At 44.6% G+C, this 21,709-nt stretch overlaps 1 protein-coding gene across 2 annotated transcripts in view; it reads left to right on the top strand.

Moving 5' to 3' along the window:
- The window catches only part of DNER (delta/notch like EGF repeat containing), a 326,041-nt gene extending 304,838 nt beyond the window's left edge, over positions 1–21,203 (top strand). For both annotated transcript variants that reach the window (XM_079924540.1, XM_079924541.1), the window contains exons 11-13: positions 731–862; positions 13,760–14,006; positions 20,438–21,203. In XM_079924540.1, the coding sequence (XP_079780666.1) occupies positions 731–862; positions 13,760–14,006; positions 20,438–20,549 (491 nt within the window). In that variant the 3' untranslated portion in view covers positions 20,550–21,203. The remainder of the gene's footprint in view (positions 1–730; positions 863–13,759; positions 14,007–20,437) is intronic.
- Positions 21,204–21,709: the final 506 nt, after the last annotated feature.

The following is a 21,709-nucleotide window of genomic DNA, read 5'->3' as shown; positions in this document are numbered from 1 at the left end:
TTCATTATGGGGGAAGGACGGATGGACTGGAGCAGATGTGAGCTTCCCTCGGGGACCATTTCCCAGGGGAGATTAGTTCAGGACTGGACTCACCCCAGACATCACAACTGTCATTCCTTAGGGGGCCCCTGATGTTCTCCCTCAGCATTTCAATCCCTCCCAGAAGCATTTCCAGGGATTTGGAAAGAGGAGTACATTTTCATAATTGACTCAGGCTAGGCACACGTCTGTGACCTAGAACTATCCAGAAAATAGTCAGATGCTCAGGCTTACACAATCAAACACTTGGCTACAAAAAAGAAAAGAACCATAAATTGTGAGTTCTTTGGCTTTCCGGAGTTTCAGAAAAACAAATAAGAAGATTCAGCTGACTAAATCCAAAACAAAATATATTTCTTTAGTAAAATCAGGAGCCCAAGTTTGTTTTTCCGATAGACTTCAAAAGGTTTATTCAGATATGGGAATCAGCTTCAGATAATGAATTCAAAAGATTAAAGGAGATTCTTTTTACCGGTGCCATTTCTTTTTCTTTTTTAAGCTTTACTTAAGTAAAGGATCCCTTGTCTGGAATTCTGGGAGAGTTCTGCACTTTATACAAACAGCCAGTTGGGCTGCATTGCAGGAGATCATGACCCCAGCCTTAGATCTTTGCTGAGCTGGAGAAGTGACGGGGGACAGAGCCGCTGGGGCAGCTAGCCTGGCTCACTGCCACTTTTCTTCATCTCCTTAGGTGAAGAGTGTGACATCGACATCAATGAATGTGACAGTAACCCCTGCCATCACGCCGGTACCTGCCTGGACCAGCCCAATGGTTATACATGCCACTGCCCACGTGGCTGGGTGGGAGCAAACTGCGAAATCCGTGAGTATCCTGCCGCTCAGCCTCTGTGACTTACCGTTACATTTTCATTCAATGAGAAGAGGATGCGCCAGCCCCACAGCACTCACAGGTGAGGCAGTGAGGCCCAAGGGGTACCCTGAGCCCCGCCGTGCCTCCCGGATCCCAGTTGAGGACCTTGGCTCACTGTGTTATGCTGCTTCCCTCCTTCCTGAGTCTGAATCCAGCCTTTCCACCAGGATCAGAATGTGCAGATGTCATCCAGAGTTCGCGGCTGCTAAGACGGCCAAAAATGTGCTTAGCAGAGAAGCATTAGAATCGCATCAGAAAAGAGAGTCTTTGTGTTGAAAGCATTAAAAAAACCCACACAGAATGTAAATTCACTTTGCATTTTTTGTCTTCAAGTGTCTTCAAACGTATTAGGTTCCATCAATTGCCTGGAGAAAAGTTCCGTGAGGATGAGCGCATGAAAGAAACTCTGAAAAATACTTTGAGCTGCTTAGAGCGAGGTGTTCTCTACAGATGGACTCACAGAAGTTTGACAATGTCAGGATCAGGATTTTATATATTAAAATCATGTATCTGCTAGGACTGAGGTGAAAATGAGACCTGCCCTGGAATTGGGTTTTCATTGTTTTGTAAATCGCTAAAAGCTCAGCGTTGAAGTGTGTTTTCTTCCCATTTGAATTAGTCAGGGTCGTTGGGTTTGGCTGTGTCATCAAATCTCCCTCCTGGGCCCTCTCGCCCACTCTCTTACTCTTCATCAGGCAGAGACAGCTCATCTGCTGTGTGAGTTTGGAAGGAGACAGCTCAGTATACACAGCCCTGTCTGTCTGCCTCTTGGGCTGGCCTGTCTGCTGCCTCTGCTCCTCCACGCTGTGCATGTTTCAAGAACAGGCCCCTCACTGGTGGTCCAGCACCGCCTGTGACTGCACGGGCTTGTCCAATTCTTGGTGTGTGTCTCAAGTGGGGCATGGCCAGTAACAGGAAACCTTATCCACAGATATGGACCATATTCTTCAGCATCAACTTGACCAGTGATGAAGGTGTTGTTTGGGCTCCTGTCTGCTCACTCTTTGTCTTTCATCTTGGCTCAGGACTTGCGAGAGGAAGAGAGTAATTCCTTTTAGGTCTCCCGCTCGTCCTTTCCAAATACCCCTATACAGAAAAGTTTTAGGACCAACTGAAACACTCTATTGTTGAAGAAAGGGAAGGAAGGGGATTCCAGCGGTACAGATGCTCAGGGCTGTGAACTGATGCAGGATGTTAAGACCAAAGTAGGTATAGGATGTTAAGTCCAGTCTGGTGAGATCAGTTGGTGGGAAGGGTCCCAGATTTGGGCCACCAGGACCTCGGTTCTCGCCCTGGCTGTGGCACTTACGGTGTGGCTGCATTTAGGTGTGCTGAGTCTCCGTGTACTTCTCCATAAAATAGGACCAGTTTTCGTTATAAAATTTGATAATTCCGTGAAATGACAAGTTTCACGCCTTGGGGCAGAGGAATATCTATGTATAATTTTTAAATCCTCGGTGTGAAGAAGTCAGGAACACAAAGGATGCCCTTAAGAAGTTTTGAAGTAAAATCTTATAACTGTAAAAAAAATCTAGCTTTACTTCCTTCTGGTGATGGATAAGACAGGCAAAAGATATACAAGGATGGAATAATAAGGACAAAAGTTGGCTTCGTGGTCTAGCTCCGTCATGGACAAATGTACCTCAGCCTTGTCTTCCTCACCTGTAAAATGGTGATAGAAAAGTTGCTGTGAGGCTTAACGGAGGCAAATTTGTGCAGATCTGTGCTATGCAGTAGGCACTAAATAAGTGTTAGCTGCTGCTTCTCTTTCCTTCTGCGCCACTGTAGCCCTTATTCTATGAGCTACTCCTGGCAAACACTAGCCTTTGGCACTTGTCAGAGGGCACAGGCCACTCTGAGCAGCTGGGTGTGATGGGACCCATCACACATCCCAGCACACACCTGGGTTCTCTGTTCACCCAGAGTAGCACTTGCCGTTTGATGATCTCCTTTGCACCCCTCCATTCAGCCAAAGGTGTCAGAATAAATGTCCTCACAGATTAGGCTCTACTGGGTCCCCATGTTGGATGCTTCCATCCTTGACCTGAGCATAAGAATGGAGAATAAGCATATAAGGTTTGCGATAACACACAGGTGGAGCTGGCGGCCAGTGCCAAGAGAAATGGATCTGAATCAATGGAATGGATTCAGAGCAGAAGTGGAAGCAGGTTTTGGACTGTCAGTGGGCAGAGAAGATATAAGAGGTCTCCTGTCCTGTATGAGCCATGGGACCTATGGTCTCTGAGGTTTCTTTCTAACCCTGAACATCTGTGATCTTCTGAAGTGGCTAGAAACCAAGAGAAGGGTGCCTGAATGACACAAGGTCAGGTTGGTAAGTCTCAGCAGGAAAGCTCAGATGAAGCAGAGAAGAGGGAGAACCGTGGCCCATGCAGCTCCATAGCGTGGCAGGCTCCGAGTTGTCAAAGGCAGTGATGGGGCTTCCCACCAGCCTGACCTCTGCTTCCCGAGGCCATTCACCTGCCCTCCTTTCTTGTTCACTACACGTTAGTCACATTGTCCTCCTTTCCCTTCTTTGAGCAGGTCCCATTCATTCCTGCCATCAGGGCCTTTGCCTGTGTTGTTCCCCATGCCTGGAGCTCTCTTCCTTGCGATCTTAGCACAGCTGTCTCCTTCTCAGCTTTTAGGTCTCAGCTTGAACGTCACCTTCTCAGATGCCTTCCCTGACCCCCTGTATTTGTTTCCTACTGCGGCTGCAACGAATTACCACAGATTTCATGGCTTGAAACATAACATGACTGTCTTCCTTCTGGAGTTCCTAAAGAACCTTCTTCTTTGCCTTCTCCAGCTTCTAGAGGCTGCCTACCTTCCTTGGCTCGTGGCCCCTTCCTCCATCTTCAAAGCCACAATCACGTCTCTCTGACTCCTGCTTCCATTGTCACATTTCCTTCTCCAGATCTCTCATATCCCTCTGGCACTTATAAGGACTCCTGTGATTACTTTGGGCCCATGAAGGTAATTTAGGATAACCTATCCATCTCAAGACCGTCAGCTTAATCGCATCTGCAGAGTTCCTTTTGCCGTGTAGGGTAGCATAATCAGAGATTCTGGGGAATAGTGTGTGTTCGTCTTTGGGAGACCACTATTTGGCCTACCATAGCACCTTAGCAGCAGTGTGCCATGACTCCCATTTGTTCTTAAAAATTGTAACATTTGGAGATGATTTAGCATTACTTTTTTTCTGTTACAGCATCATCCCAATCATTGTAATAAGTATTCGCATAAACATAACTTAAACTGATTAAAGGGGCAGGAGTTGGTGAATAGAATGGGTGCTGCTCTTAAGAACAGGGATCTGGGTTGGTCCTGCCACCCAACCAATCACCAGGCCGGAGGAAGGTCATTTTATCTCTCTGGAGCTCCGTCTCTTCATCCATAAAATGAAGGATTAAATAAAATGGTTAGTTTTCTTCCTTCCAGCCCTAGCACTGTTGGATTCACCCTCAAAGTAGTGTCCTACTCTGCCAGAGAGCACAGATTATAAGGCAGGCATTTCCTATTGCCTTTTCCATACAAAACACCATAGGATGTTTCCTATTGCACGTGGAAGAGAGAAATTCAGAAATTCATAGAATACGTGTGTGATACTCGCAAACACACACTGAGAGTTCGTGCAGATCCCAGTGAAGGAAGGGCTCTGCACGTGGAAATGAGTCTACTGTGTCATCAGCCAACACTAGATTCAGAAACCTCAATGGGATTTGCATGCAAATTAACACCATTTTAGTGGTTCCGTGGCTCGCATTCCTAACGTTTACCCTAATAATGGATCGTTTTTAGAAATATGCCCTTTAGAGTTATTATCTGGTCCCCAATCAGAAATAAGAAGCAGACATCTAGCAGACCACACATATTTATCAAAACCATCAAAAACATTGATCCAGAACTCTCCTAAAAGGATCATGAGAGTAGCTATGGTGTGTTTTTTGTTTGTTTGTTTGTTGTTTGTTTTTTTGCGGTATGTGGGCCTCTCACTGCTGTGGCCTCTCCCGTTGCGGAGCACAGGCTCCGGATGCGCAGGCTCGGCGGCCATGGCTCACGGGCCCAGCCGCTCCGCGGCATGTGGGATCTTCCCGGACCGGGGCACGAACCCACATCCCCTGCATCGGCAGGCGGACTCTCAACCACTGCGCCACCAGGGAAGCCCAGCTATGATGTTTTATACATTCTGAGACAAATGCAAACCCTAAGTTCTAGAAACTAACAAAACAAGCCTGCTGAAGTTTTAATTCTGACACTTGTTCTTAACCACTTTTGGACTGATCAAAAAATTTGGGGAGGATTTTAATAAAACTTTTGCCTTCCTAAAATCGAAGTCTAAAATTCAAAATTCTTATAATTCTCTACATAGTGGAACGTTTTGTATCATTTGTGTTGGAGCTTTAAGGTCTATACAGTTAGAGTTACAGACAGTCCTGCTGACTGAGAGTTGGCTAGTTCTATATACTGAGCAGTTGAATCTATGGTTAAACTATTGAATTAATGACATTCTGCAGTTGAGAAATAGGGGAACAGGGCATCTTGGATTTATGCATTCAATGAATAACCAAGGCCCTCTTATTGTCAGACGTTAAGCATAGTGCCCAGGATATAAAGATTAATGAAACAGCTCTTGCCTTCTCCTCATCCAAGGGTGGGTCTTCATATGTGACAGGAGTTGCTGTGAGACTTCGTGCAGGTAGCTCCAGGAACCCAGGGAAGGAGCAGAGTTGGATATCTGGGGCTTCTTCTTCCCAAAATGCATGGAATTTAATAATGCTTGAAGAAACCCATCAAACAGTTATGTTATATGAGCAGTCCTTATCGTACAAATAGATTCGGATCTTTTGTTCTCATTTTTGTGTAAACCAGGATTTTTAAAAAACAAAACTAATTTGGGATTAACATACACACACTTCTGTATATAAAATAGATAACCAACAAGGACCTACTTTATAGCACAGGGAACTATACTCAATATTTTGTAATAAGCTATAAGGGAAAAGAATCTGAAAAAGAATATATATATGTACATATATATATATATATACACACACACACATATACATAAAACTGAATCACTGTGCTCTACACGTGAAACTAACACAACATTATAAATCAATTATACTTCAATAAAAAAAGAAAACAAACAAAATAAAATTAATTAATCTTCCTCCCCGTGGAGACTCCCCACTTCACTCCCCACTTCCCATTTATTATAAACTGTTACCCATTTATTGTGGATTCTTCCAGATGCTTTCAGTCACTGTATAAAGTCCCATTTTCTCCCGTACAAATGGGGCTATTCTGTACGTACTGTTCAGCATCTTGCTTTTATGCTTAGTAATATATCTTGAGTGTTTATCCATGTTGGCTTATGCAGATCTTCCTCAATTTTTTTAACACCAGACAGTATTTCCATTTTTTAGATGCTCTATAATTTATTTAATCATACCCCTATTGATAGATAACTCATTTTCAGGTTTTTGGTATTAAAAACAACAGTAGAGTGAAAATTCTTATATATTCTTGTGTGAGAATATCAGTAGGATAAATTCTTGAAAATGGAATAGTCAAATTAAGGGGTTCTTGAATTTTTCATGAGCATTTATTTATATATTGGCTCTTTGCCAATAAAACTTTTCCTCTTGGAAGCAATGGTGTTGGGGGTTGAAGTTGACTCGCAAGTCCCACTTAATCCACAATTACCTTACTAAATACTGTGAACACCAAGGCTGCATCCTCCACTGACCTCTTGGGAAGCGATCGTGGCTAGATGTGGGGAAGCAGCCTGATCACGGGAAGGACATTACTGTGGACTTGTGCGGTCCTGGTTTTGAATCCCAGCTCAGGTGGTTACTCCTGGTAAACAAGAGCTCTGAGCCACAGGCCTTGGTAAATGGGGTAATACCTGTGAATAACATAGTGCAGTACCGTGCCTGGTTCACAGGAAGTGCTCAGTAAATGGTTGCCTTAATTGCTATCATCAGTTGTCACTCTCTGAGCAGTGAGCAGCCTCTGGGTGTCTATTCAAAGTGAAATTTCCCCTCCTCTGATGGAATATTGATAAATTAGATGTTTTTGAGATAACTACTGATTTTCTAAACATACTATTTTAGGATAACAGGCATTCTGTAGGTATGTAGTTTTATTGATGCAATTAGACCTTGACTTTTCTGTTGCAAGGTAGATACAGGTATCCCACGAGGGGAATCTTCATCCTCCCCTCCTGAAGGGTTCGGATGGATGCATATAGCAGAGAGCAGTGTTTCTCAGGCCTTTTGACCGCAACCCACGGTAAGAAATACATTTTGCATTTTGATGCAGCGCATAGCACACAGTGTCTCTCCCACACACACAAAACATGAAGTAGTTCTTACTTTACGAGTGTGACATGCTTTTATATGGTTTTCTAAACTTTTTTTTCTAATGCAGTCTGGCCCCTATTGGTTTCCACATTGTGCAGTATGGAAAACATTACTTATTAAGTGTTTAGAGCCAGTGTGTGGTTCAAATTCAGGTTCTGCCACTTATTACATGTGGAAACCTGGGCAAGATTCTTTTCCCTTATAGGTTATTAAAAAATATTGAGTATAGTTCCCTGTGGTATACAGTAGGTCCTTGTTGGTTATCTATTTTATATATAGTACTGTGTATATGTTAATTCCAAATGAGTTTTATTTTTTAAAAATCCTAGTTTATACCAGAATGAGAACCAAAGAACCAAATCTATTCGTACAATAAAGACTGCTCATATAACATAACTGTTTTGATGGGTTTCTTCAAGCATTATTAAATTCCATGCATTTTGGGAAGAAGAAACCCAAGACAACCAACTTTGCTCCTTCCCTGGCTTCTCTGGAGTCCCAGCTGCTTCTTGTATAAAAGGGAGATAGTAACAATGTCCACTTTGGAGCATCGTACGAGGAATAAAGGACCTAACACACTTAGAATAGTGTTCAGCACACACTGAACTCTCAATAACCGTTTGCTTTTATTAACCAAAATGCTGAACAAAATAATACAACTGTCTATTTGATGTCGCCCCTCGGGTGTCTTAAAGGCACTTCCAGTTCAGCATGTACAAAACAAAACTCATGAGCTTCCACTCAAACCTGGTTGTCTTGCCATGTCCCCTGCTTGCCTCCGGTACTTCATCCATCCAGGGATACAAGCCAAAGGCCAAGAAATTTGACACTACCTTCGTCTCTCCTCACTGGCCTCTACAAGCTGCGTAGTCTGGTGAATTCCACCCCTAACTCACACCCACATTCCTTCCCCTCTCTGTCTCCACCCCTCTCACGCAGGCCAAACCACCACCAGCTCCGCCAGAGGCCGTGGTAGCCTCTGACCTGGCTTCTACCCGAGCCCCTCAAACCCTTTCTTCATATACAGCCAGAAGCAACCTTTCTTTTCTTTTTGCTTCCTTTCTTTCTTTTTAATTTTCCAAAAGTATTTTACCTTTTCATTATTTAAAAAATTTTTTCATTGTGGTAAAATACACGTAACTACCTTAACCATTTTTAAGTGTAAGTACATTTATATTGCAACCATCACCACCATCTTTCCTCAGAATTCTTTTCATCTTGCAAGACAAACTCTACACCCATTCAACAGTGACTGCCCATGCTTCCACCCCATCTCGCCCAGCCACCTTCCCTCCCTCCCTCCCTCCCTCCCTCCCTTCCTTCCATCACCCAACCCCCTCCCCAGCCTCTGGTAACCACCATTCTACTGTCTGGGGGGTTTTTTCCTATATGTTGCACATATAAGTGACATCATGCAATATGTATCTTTCTGTGTCTGGTCTATTTCACTCCAGTTCATCTATGTGGTCGTAAATGGAAGAGGCATCTTTTCAAAGTGCAAATCTGAACCCTCAGACCCTCCCTGCAACCACTGTTTCCATCCTTGCCCACACCAAGTTGCTATTAAAGTACATCAGTGGGGCTTCCCTGGTGGCACAGTGGTTGGGAGTCCGCCTGCAGATGCAGGGGACACGGGTTCGTGCCCCGGTCAGGGAAGATCCCACATGCCGCGGAGCAGCTGGGCCCGTGAGCCATGGCTGCTGAGCCTGCGCGTCCGGAGCCTGTGCTCCGCAACAGGAGAGGCCACAACGGTGAGAGGCCCGCGTACCGCAAAAAAATAAATAAATAAAATAAAATACATCAATGACTAAAGAGCAAAGGCCACACTCTTGCCTATGGGACTGGGAGGGCTGCCCCTACACTGTGGGGAGGTGCCCCGTCTTCACTCAGACAGTCTCTGCCTTGCTGCGTTGAGCGGCCACCCTGTCCTCCTTCCAGCTCCTCACTCTGCTTTCCACCTCCTCCCAGGTCTTTGCCTGGGACAGCCTTCACTTTGCTGTTCTCCATCCCTGGTGACTATGCACTCACCCTTAGAGCCACACTTGCTGCGGACCCCCATCACAAAAGCTCTCCCGATTCCCCAGTTAGATGGCGAATCCCTCGTCCCCTCTCGAAGCAGTGCCACTCTGGTCCCTCGTGGCTTAGCCCACTTGGACTTCGCCAAGTGGCTTAGCCCACTTTTCTCTCAGTTTCCCCTTGCTTCTTACCCCAGGCACTCAGCACCGTGCTCAGCATGTAGTAGGTGCTTATTGATGACTGGTTCAGTGACGGGATCGCTAGGAGGGAGGCGAGCTGTGCCTTCCATTCCCCCCGCTTCTGCATCTTCTGAAGATTAATGAGAGTGTTAACTTTTTTCAGTCTCATTGACTGTTTTGATTGTCCACCGAACTTATAGCTACAGAAAACATAAAGAAATTTGAAATCCCGCCTCACAGTTATTCTAGGCCGCAGGTGGTTCAAAAATTATCTAGCTAGCTAAGTGACATCTACTCAAAACTAAGATGTCACTAAGTGGCATCTACTCAAAACAGACTTTCATTCCTTTACTTTCAGACTCTTTTTAAGTCTGAAAAAGACTTAAAAAGTAGGTGGACAAATTAGTCTAGCTAGATTCACCTGGGTAAATGAAAAAACAGATGTGGGAAATGTATTTTAGAATTAAATTTGTCTATCGAATGAGGTCTCTTTGGTGGAGTGGAGGTGGTCGGTGGGTCTCGTTTTATCCTCAGCTTGGCCGCTGACTACCTGCTTTACCTTGAGCAAAGGCTCCGAGTCCAGCCCCTATGTAGCTCCTATTTTCGTACCGATTGAAATGTTAAAGGCGAAAGCACTTTAGATGATACAAAACCTCAAACAGATTGAGTTTAAACCGAAATGCAAATGCTCCCTGAGACCCAGAAGTGCGACATTTTTTCCCTGAACAGTTGGTGTGCCTGCGTTCCTGGTCACGCACGTGCCGGGGCTGGTGAGGTCATCCCTTCCAGCGTGCTCTGGTGCATGATTCTTCTCCGAGCCCTGCCGCAGCCACTATAGGAAATGATCCATGCACTGGGACTCCCTGTATGCGGCAGAGCGATGGCTTACGGACCGGGAGACGGCAGCTGCAGCCACCTGCTGCAGATACATTCGCTGCCTCGCAGACCCAGTGTTGGATTTATTCAGATCCAGCTTGCCTCCCAATCCACCTAGCGTGCAAAGCAGCCACATTCACTTATCAGACAACTTTCAGATGACAATAGGGTGGAAGAAGCAAGGGGCAGGGGCAGGGAGGAGAAACAGAGGTTCAGGAGAAATTTTGAGAAAGTTTTCCCCAAAGTCCAAACAGCTTGGAATTCAGAGTTTGGGGAAATAGAGTAGATGGTCAGAAATGCAAGCGACTTAGGCAGCCTGTCAGGCCTGGGGCGGTGTGCCGAGCACGTAACCTAGTACAGTTGGTTTTCTGCTTCAGTGGCCGTGTGCGGTTGTGCACTGGCTGTCTATACACAATCAGTGTGATGTGTAAGCTATTTACACAAAGGCGTGATTGACCATAGGAACTCATCAAGAACTTGTGTGGCTGCCGCACGATCGGATCTGAGCGCTCCCCCGAGCTGGAGTAGAAACAGTATTGGCGGCCCTCGTGACAGTGCTCAGTGAGTGTTACAGCACACCCTGTGAGTGCTGGACTCTGGCCTACGACTGAATTTTTCAGAGAATGTTGAAATACTTGGAAATCAAGTGAGTCATGCTTCTCTTTCAGCCAGAAAGATGACTTGTCTCTCTCCATGTGCACCAGGTTACTGCCAGATGAAAGGGTTGCCAGTCTGGGACTGAGTCTTGGTTTCACGAAACACTCCCCCTCTTCTGCTGCGGCCGTTAACTTGCAGTGATTTATGTCGTTCCATCTGCCTGTGTGTGCGCTGGCTGCACGGGCTTTGTCATCAGAAAGGCAGGCTCGAGTGGCAACACCAGACTTCGAGGGCCATGGTGTAAAACTCAGGAGCCAGAAGATCTGGACACACGCTCAGAAGTCATTTCATTCATCCCGTTCTTCTCAAACTCTCAGGAACCAGCCAGGCTCAGGGCATGGGTCAGTGTTCCATTAGGCTTCTAGGAAAAAGGTCTGCACACTCGGATCCTTGTTTGGGTGTTTACCTGTGCTCTTGTGCAGATCGTAACGTTTCAAGGGAAAGAATAGCTGATTCTGAGACTCCAGTGTCACTGAAGATGTCGCTAAGATGAGAGTATGAGGACCCAGAGGTGACAAATACTCTCACCTAAAGTGGGACAGTGGAAACAGGCCTGAGGATTTCACAGAAAGACAGGCCCATTCCCACCCACCCCTGAATCCCATTTCCAAGCACCCAGAGTCCTAAGGTGGAAATCATGGCCTGGAGGTAATGGTGGTGGAGGTGGCGGTGTGAGTGAAGTAGAGAAGGCATCCTCTTTCCCAAGTTCAGTTTCTCTTTGATCTTATCTAGCCCTTTTTAATCTTCACAGCTTCCTTTCAAATCCTGGTCACATCATCTGAACCATTCCATTTGTACGCAGGTCTGTAAACGGGACATAATTAGACACTCTTGACCTGTGCCAGATACAGCGATTATGTCCATCCATCCACTTTTTTCATGCCCATCCAGGTTGGTGGGGTTTTTTTGTTTGTTTTTTGTTTTTTGCGGTACACGGGCCTCTCACTGTTGGGGCCTCTCCCGTTGCGGAGCACAGGCTCCGGGCACGCAGGCTCAGCAGCCACGGCTCACGGGCCCAGCCGCTCTGCGGCATGTGGGATCTTCCCGGACCGGGGCACGAACCCATGTCCCCTGCATCGGCAGGCGGACTCTCAACCACTGCGCCACCAGGGAAGCCCAGGTTGGTGCTTTTTGAATGGGCACAGGGCAATGGCCAACCATCCTCAGCTCAGAGTGTGTGCCTCAGAGGATAGGGTCCTCCTCCTCTGCATCCTTCCCTCTTCCACCACTGCAGCTGCTCCTCCTTAGGGACCACCCACCATGAGCCCAGCAGTGGACTTTCTTACTTTTCTTTACACGTTTTCTAACTTAACGCTCACAGCAAGCTTATAGGGTATATGTTGCAAGTATCTTCTTATAACGGAAGAAATTGAGGCTCAGGGAGGTCAAGTAAACCTTGCAGCTGGGATCAGAAGCAAGGTTGGTGTGGTCCCAAGGCTCACACCCCTTCTGCTAGTTAGGCTGGAAGATAATCCCATGGATGTTTTCTTCAAATGACTTATTGCTTACTTTTTAATTATTACAAACGGACTGCATTCTTCTCTCTCTTTTTTTTTTGGTTGGAAAAGACTGAGATGTGTAAAGAAGGAAATAAAAATCCCACACAGGCCTGCTTTTCAGAGATCACTGTCGTTAGCACACTGCTGTGTGAGGCAGAGGCTAAGAACTTGGACCCAAACTTGCCGACATGCTCACCCGGGAAGTGACGTCAGCTTCCTAGACATTGTCTGTAAAGTGGGGAGAAGGAATAATGTATCTTCCGGGGGTTGTGATGATTAAATGAGATGTTTTCAAAAAGCTTAGCGTAGTAAGAAAACAACAAATGTTCATCATTGGTATCACTCCATCCTGAGCTTTTCAGTAAGGTAGACGTTGGAAGCTCATATGTGATTGTACTCTACAACTAGGTTCTGTTTGGTAACCCTTTTTTTTTTTTTTTAATTCTTTTGCTATTTGGTGAATATCTCTCCGTCTCACTAAGAGTTGAATATTTAGGTTGTTTCCCATTTTTCCACTTTTACGACTTGTGTTGTCTGTTGGTGGGGTAGAGAGAGAATATGGGGTTGAGAGACTCTAGCTATATCTATAACATTTTATTTCTTAAAAAAAAAAAACCTTTAAAAATATAAAGCAAAGAAGGTCAAATAGGAACATTTATTAACTTTGAGTGGTGAGTACATGGGTGTCTGTGCTATTTTCTGAACTTTTTTCTAAATGTGTGATAGTTGATAATCTAACATTGAAAAATTGTGCTGCTGAGATAAAGATCCTTGCACCCAGGGCTTTATGCATTTATAGGACCATTTCCTCAGCATAAATTCAGAACATTGAAATTTCTGGGTCAAAGGAAACTCCATGCAGTCCGCACAGGGGCTGTGTATCCATTCACACAGTCCCCATTTCTGTACCCCTGTCAACTGTGGTTATCAAAATTTTAAAATAATATTTGGGAACTGATATAGGAATTGCATTTTTAAAAATAATTATGAAGCTGAAGAAGTTTCTACTTGTATTTCCTTGGTGAATTCATTTTTATATTCTTTGTGCACTTTTCTATGGCGTGTTCCTGTTTTTTCTTAATGATTTGTTAGAGGTCCGTATACAGTAAGGCCTTTGGTCTGGATTATCCATAGAAAACAATTCTTCCCAGCTTGGACAGCCCTTATATTTTAGGTTCCCGATGTGAGGACAAGAAAGTCCTTCCCATTCAAAAGGCCACAACTCATCCGCAGCCGTTTGCTTATTTCTGCCTTCAGACATCCAGTGGAAGTCCGGGCACATGGCGGAGAGCCTCACCAACATGCCCCGGCACTCCCTCTACATCATCATCGGCGCCCTCTGCGTCGCCTTCATCCTGATGCTCGTCATCCTGATTGTGGGGATTTGCCGCATCAGCCGCATCGAGTACCAGGGCTCTTCCAGGCCGGCCTACGAGGAGTTCTACAACTGTCGCAGCGTCGACAGCGAGTTCAGCAGCGCCATCGCCTCCATCCGGCACGCCAGGTGGGCGGCGGGAGGAGGCGGAGGGGAGGTGCTGCTCTCACGTGTGCATCCTCAGTATCAGGGTTATATTATGAACAGGACTTTACATCCCCAAGGAGGGTTTCAAAGAATAAAACATAAGTTCAAGGTAGTGTTGGGGGACCGGACAATTAGGCTGTTTCATAAGCAAACCCCTTTACTTTGCTGCTGGCTTTCTGTTTTCATTGAATGCATTCATTCATTGTGTGTTTATCTCTGTTACACATATCTGACTCTTCATCACTGTGTGTGAAACATTTTTTTTATAGTTTATGATCTCAATGTATTTTTTGTTTCATGCCTTATTATGCTGAAATGACTGCATCTCCCATAAGAAGTCTAAAATATACTACTGCTAGAGTTGCTTCATTTCATGACTTAACAATACCTTCAAGAACCCAAACTCCCTCTATTTCTCCATGTCATCATAATTGGCTTTTTGGTGTGGTCTCTTATACGTGTTCACTTCTTTATCACTACATTACTACCCAGACAACAATGTCTAGGAGTTGTGAAACATTTTCTGATGATTTTTGGGGGGATGTGTTTAGCTGTGTTGCTCTTCTAACAGTCAGTGTGAGTATAAATTACCCATTTGATTTAAGGGCTTATTTAAAGAAAGTCAAATGATGGTCATTCGGCTGTTAGAGTTCGTATTGTATAAAATAGTGTCCTCTCCTGGAGGAAAGGCTCCTGTAGAGACAGGAATTAGTGTGAGTCTGGGTGTTGGAGCGACATCGTTAAGCCTGACTGCTCCATTACCTGACTGTATTTTATTTTAATTAATTAAATTATTGATTTATTTATTTTGGGCTGCTTTGGTTGTTCGTTGCTGCATGTGGGCTTTCTCTAGTTGCGGCAAGCAGGGGCTACTCTTCACTGCGGTGCACAGGCTTCTCATTGTGGTGGCTTCTCTTGTTGCGGACCACGGGCTCCAGGTGCAAGGGCTTCAGTAGTTGTGGCACATGGGCTCAGTAGTTGTGGCTCGCGGGCTCTAGAGCGCAGGCTCAGTAGTTGTGGCGCATGGGCTTAGTTGCTCTGTGGGATCTTCCCGGACCAGGGCTCGAACCCGTGTCCCCTGCATTGGCAGGCGGATTCTTAACCACTGCGCCACCAGGGAAGTCCCTGACTGTATTTTAAACCGATGATTTAACCTTCCACAAATACAGTTCCCTCAACTGTGGGAAGGGAGAACTACCTCCTTAAAGAGTTATGACAATCAACTTAAATTACAAATATTTAAAGGTTGTATAAACAGATAACACCACATTTACTTCTCCGAATCTATTACAACACGGAAAACATCAGTTCATCTAATTTTGTTGAGTTTTGCAAGGAGTGTTTACTAAAAAGATAATAGTTATATTGTGTATTAAAAGCATCATCTTTTCCTTCAGTTGGTAGAACAATCTGAAGCACACAGTTCAGAAAGGGAGTGTGCTGTAGCAAAAAGGGGACTGAGCTTGATGTCTCAGGATTGAGCCTCCAGGGAACTATTACTTGCATCATCTTTGTTGGGACGTCGTGATTGGTATTGTTCAAGACACAAGCAGACCCGAATTCTGCCTGAGTGGCATAGAAGCTCAGAGGTTCAGAAAGTTAGTTTTCTTCCAAAGGAAACCCGCAAACCTAAGACTCAGGTCTTAGAGTGAGTCCAGGGGAAACAAAAACCAGAACCTGGCTTCCAAGGAGAGGAGCCAGTGGATGAGAGAAGTTGGGAGATATAGAGCATCTGCCCCAAAGCCCAGGGAAGCTTCTTCGTGGGAGCTGCACTAGCCTTACTTCTGTAACTTTGGGGGAGAAGAGAGAGTTAACCCTCTTCCAGGTCAAGCCCTACAGATGAGCCTCGTTGTGGGAGCCTTTGTTTAAGAGTCAACAACTCAGCACCACAGCTTCCAGGAAACATTGAGGTGAATCCCTGCAATCTCATCTTAATTGCTTATTTGACTCTTTCCTCTTGAGTAGAGAGCAGTGAGTTTTATTACTGTATCTCCAGTGGGTCCTGGCACATGGTAGACCTCACTATAATTTGAGGTCTGAAATGAATGGATGTTCTCGGTGAGGGGTTGGCATAGGATGTCTTGACCTGCCTGAGAAGTAGATTCATCCCAGGGCACCAGCTTTGTAAGTGGTACCAGCCTACAGGGGTATTTGGAGTATCTTGAAAACATTGGATGAGAGGTAGAGGATGTAAAAAGAAAAGGAGAGTAGACAAATTCATTTGTTTCTCAAAAGTCTTCCTGAAGGGGCTTAGTTCACCAGGAAAGAGCAGACTCCATAGCTCTATACGGGGATGTATTGGGAGACCCAAGAAATCAGATTCCCTCCACACTCCCCTACCCTGGAGGAATCTCTGACTAAGGTCCTTTTGCATTCAAGAGGAAGAAGAGTATTTTATCTCAGCCCTGGAAGAAGTTAAGATAGGTTCTTCTGGGCTTCCTGCTTATATAGCCCGCTGAAAAGATACTTAACTGAATACTCTTGGAAGGAAAGAATAAATTTGAAAGCATTTATAAACCTGGTTCTTATTCGGTACTGATTTTTATCAAAAATATTTACTGCAGAATTCCTAACCAGCGAGCTCCTGCATGCACCAGTGACTGCAGATAAAACCATTGATGTTAATACAGTGCCTTCCCAAATATCTGAGGACATTCCTGTCTAAAAGTTTATTCGGCTATGACCTGTGGCCTCTACAGCATGGTTCTCCAGAGGCCCTGGCTGGATCTCTGGCTGGTTGGCCCTTTTGCCCCTTTTCCTGGAGACCCTGGAAAGGCATTGACAAAAACTGAGTCCTTTTTGCAATTCCCCTCTTCCTAGTTTTGAGCATCAGCCTGTAGCTAACATGCATTTCATGGCCTGTCTCCCTGCCACTAGCCTGGAGGTGACATTGGATCAGAATGACTGCAGCTGAGCAGCTGCACAAGATGAATCCTGACTGGGTCATCTGTGACGTTCCCTAGTGACCCGGGAAGTGTCTGGTGATTCTGACGTCAGCAGTCGGCTGGTGCTGGTGCTGGGTTGAGAAGGGAGCCCCCTCCTTTCCTATGTTCTGCAGCCGCTTTGCTTACACTCAGGCTGCAAAGACTTTGTGACAGACTGGCAGGAGTGAAGCCACAGCTCTGTAAGTTCTGCATCTGAGGTCACACTTCGCTTGCTGTTTGCTTACTGCTCTACCAGCTATAAGTGCCCGATCACAGAAAACAAACAAACAAAAAGAGAGCTGGGAAAGGACAGAGTCGCTTTTTCTCAAACAGCATCTCCCGATGTGGGCCTTTGTAAAGCTCACATCCACCTGCCGTTCCTGGAGGTATTGTTTAGCTGTTGACTTCCAGGGGAATATGAGCTAGAAGAATGTACATACTTTGACCTCCCTCATAACTGGTTTCAGTTTCTTTTGTTTCTTTAGTAAAATAAGGCGCACAAGACTGATCACCAACTATGACGTTTGAGCTGTCAGTGACATTGATACCACGGCTGCACGACTGCTGTTAGTGCTTCTACGATGGTTCACACAGCCAGACACGATGCTAAATCCTTTGCAGAGAGACTGTGGGTGACCCCTATCAATGGTCTTCATCAATGGCCTGTGAAACATTTTAGACTTTGTGGGCCGGGTGGCCTCTGGGTCTCTGTGACCAGCTCTGCCTTTGTTGCGTGGAAGCACCAGAGGCGTTATGAATGGGCACAAACTGTGTTCCAATAAAATTTTATTTAAAAAACAAGCAACAGGCTATTACTAGCTTGCAGACTATAGTTTGCTAATCCAAGGTCTACATTTTCATTTTCTCTAGCTTCCAATTTTTTTTTTTTAAGCAATTAAGATGTCCCTTTAGGGTAAGGCAAAACAGTGCATTGTTTAAAAAAGAACAGTTGCATAAAAACTCCTGCCGTAACATAGGCAAGCTCTGACATTGGTTTAGTGCCTGAGAGTTTAAAATGGAATTCTCTAGGTATTAGCTTATTCCTTAACATCCACCCAATTCTGAGACACTAAGGAAGTATAAAAAGCTGTTAGCGTTGGAAATTTAAGTATGAATGCACATTTGTTTTGCACTAACTCTGAGATCGCTACTCTGATAGGTGTGGGAGATGGAAGGAGAGTCTTACTTCATTTCACATCTTAGCTTCCATATAGCAGATGCTGCACTTTGGGTGGGGATTTCTGTGTCTCACCTCAGGAATTTGGAGGCTTCTCAGGAGCTGGTTAGGTCCTAGTGCAAGGAATCCAGCTCCAGTTGTGCTGGGGGTGTTAGTCGTACTTTCACCAGGTACCCTTGCACCAGCGTTACGCTTTGCGATCCAGGCTGAGTTTCCCATGCAGACACAAAGCAATGCGTGTCGTCCTTCAGTTGACTATGTGTGTGTACGGTGGACACGTGGCAGCTCTTGAGTGCCTTCAGCTCTTGCTTTGTTGTGCTCAGTGGATCTGGAACGCTCATCCTCCAACCTGCCTTGTCAATGTCCAGCTGCACGACAGCAATGTAAGGTCACGGCCCTTTGAACTACAGCTTGTGGATGGATTGCACAACATGGAGGCATTTAACTTTCTAGATTTGGAGGAAACAGATTATTCTTCAAACTGGAATCATATAAAAAATAAAATGGGTATTGTAAGCCTGTATTCAACTTATTACGTTGCTTGGCTTTTTCCTGCTGGCTAACCGATTGATTCACAGGCTGCATAGGATGCGACGACACTCCCATTGGAGTTCCTGCAGGAAAGCGTCCCGTGGTTACCATGTTTGGATACAGAGAGCTTTACACTGGGATTTCCTGATTTTTTTTAAATTAATTAAATTAATATTATTGGTGGTATATTGTTGCCGGTGTATCTAGCTATTTTATGAGAAATAGGTTGTCAAAATGCTTGCTCCTTTAAGTAACCTCCGAAATCTTCAGACTTGGGAGAAAGTGTTAAGAGCCCGTTGGCTTTTATATTGTTGCCCTTTTCCTCTTCTCAGATTGTGCAGACCTCAATCAGTTTAGATACACAGACCTCAGGCTGGAGTCCAATCCACATTTATGCCCACACAACTCCGGACCTTCGGTGAGGCTAACATGTTAGACATAATTTCATTGAAGACTTTTTAATAGTGCCTCAGGAGCTGTGGCTTCTCGGTGGCAGAATCCTTTAACTCTTTATCTTTGCACTTTGCTGGGTGCCTGTCTGGCATGATTTGTGCCTTTGCAACTCCGGAAGGCCAATAAATCTTGAGTGAATCGGAATACAAGATTGATGAATGTTTAAAAATAAGAGATCATATGAAGAAGGCAACGTTTTCTCACTTCCCACTTGATTCTACTTCTCATCTCTGTATGTGAGAAGACAGACTTTCCAAGATATAAAAAGAAGAGATAGAAAGGTGGGGAGATGGGATTAAAGCCATGGGAAATAAGCCCGGAGAAGTCCTTGGGGGCCCATCCTGGCAATCCTTTCAAAATTTGAGATTCTTTTAAAATTTCTTTTTTAATAGGCTCCATTGGACTTGAAACAGTTAAAAGATGTTGTTTATAAAAGGGAGGAGGAGTGGCGGGCTAGTGGGGAAGATTGTTTAAATCGTATTGCCCTCCAGGGGCCTTTAGGGAAGGTGAGGTCTTGAAAGGGAAGAGACCACCCAGAAGTTGAATTGGCTTTATTTGAAGAATCGCCGTTTTAACATTGGTTTGGCGGGAAGTCCTGAGATTGGATTTTGATGCTCCTGGCTTCTGCGCTTCAGTCCTGCTGTCAAGGGGTTTTTTGATATATACAAGCCTGTTGGGACAATGGCTTTGTGCTCAGAGAAGAAAGGATGGCCTGTGTGTACATGGGCGTTGGGGAGTGATAGGCGGATGCCATGGGATGGGCGGTGCCCACACAGATTGTAGACTAACACCTTATTATTTGAAGTCATTTCCTCTCTCTGCCTTTCTCTGTCCTGGGACCTCAGGTGGCCTCTGAGCCCTCACAGCTCTCCTGCAAGTCCCAGGGGAGAGGCTGTGCACAGTGCAGAGAAGCCCACCCTGCCACTCTGCATTCCAGGCACTAGAGTGGACGTCAGATAAACTTGCCTCTCCAAATCGCTCTGGGTCTGAGAAGAAGACAAATCGATACATGTTTTCTGGAAACCTATTGTAGAGCCGTCACGCCTGACTGCTCTTCCAAGATTTAACCGACAAGCTTCGCTATTAATTTGGACTCTACGTTCTGTGAAATCCAATTTTTGCCCTCCCACGCCAAAGGCTAATATTTATACTCATTCAATGTTAATATCAAGAAGTCTTAAATTTCTGTACTAGCTAGAGAGGATATTTGAGAGTACTTTTATAGTTCCATTTGATCCTTGAAGATAAGTTATTGTCACCAATTACCTTTAACAGGACTTGAGAGCCAACAGTTCTCTAACCAGAGTCCCCCCTCCCTGTGATTTCAGGTTTGGAAAGAAATCCCGGCCTGCGATGTATGATGTGACCCCCATCGCCTATGAGGATTACAGCCCCGATGACAAGCCGTTGGTCACACTGATTAAAACAAAAGATTTGTAATCTTTTGGGGGATTATTTTTCAAAAAGATGGGCTACTACATTCATTTAACTATTTTTAAGAAAATGAAAAGCTTAAGAAATTTAAAACGTTCGCTGCTCAAGAGTTCTCGGTAGAATATTTAAGAACTAATTTTCTGCAGCTTTTGGTTTGAAAAAAATATTTTAAAAACGGAATTTGCGGCATCCATTAGACTACATTTTAACATACTTGCAGCTCTCTAAACTATATGCTTCAACTAGTGTGTGCACTTTCCACGGTAGATATTATTACGAAACCCAGATTGTTTTCTGCGGCTGTTACAGAATAAGTCTAAGCGAGGACAAGTTCGTCTTTGACATGTGAGTGTTGGCTTTTTGAGTAGACTTAGGAAACACATGTAGAGTATGAACCATAATACAGTATACCCATTACTTAAAAAGAAGTCTGAAGTGTTTGTCCTGTGAAAAAGAAACTAGTTAAATTTATTATTCCTAACCCTTATGAAATTAGCCTTTGCCTTACTCTGTGCATGGGTAAGTAACTTATTTCTGCACTGTTTTGTTGAACGTTGCGGAAACTGGAAGCATTCGCTTGAGTTTCTTTTTGTCATTTTCGTAACATTTGTCAGGCTAGGCCTTGAAAACATACATGATGACAGGGCCTAGTGAGGCAAATTATGATCAAATTGAATCTGTATTTTCCTTTACAAGTCAAGGTCTTTATAGTTGTTCCTTGCTAAGGGGTAGTAAATGTAAGAGCGTACCTGTTCCTTCAGTAGTGAGTATTTCTCATAGTGCATCTTTATTTATATCCAGGACATTTTTGTGGCTGTATTTGATTGATATGTGCTTCTTCCGATTCTTGCTAATTTCAAAGAATACTGAATAAATGTTACCAAGTCAAGGATGCTCATCTCTCTCTCTTTTTTTTTTTTAATCATGTAAAACGTTTGGGTTTGATACTGATTATCAAACAAACAATCCTACCGTCTTTTACATTTTATATGTTCCAAGGAGTACGTTTTGGCGGCTGCTGGAGCCATTCCCTGTGCCTCCTGGGAGCACTCCTGGCTTCCCAATTGTCAGGGAACCAGCTATACTGTCTTGTAAACATGAAAGGTGGAAGAAATAACAAGAATTCGCATCTTAACTCTTGGATCAGAAGTTGCCAGTGAAATGCA

Source organism: Stenella coeruleoalba (genome assembly GCF_951394435.1).
Source record: "Stenella coeruleoalba genome assembly, chromosome: 6".
Classification (NCBI taxonomy): Eukaryota; Metazoa; Chordata; class Mammalia; order Artiodactyla; family Delphinidae; genus Stenella; species Stenella coeruleoalba.
Note: the sequence above shows the minus strand (reverse complement) of the source record. Positions and strands in the feature narration are given on the sequence as shown.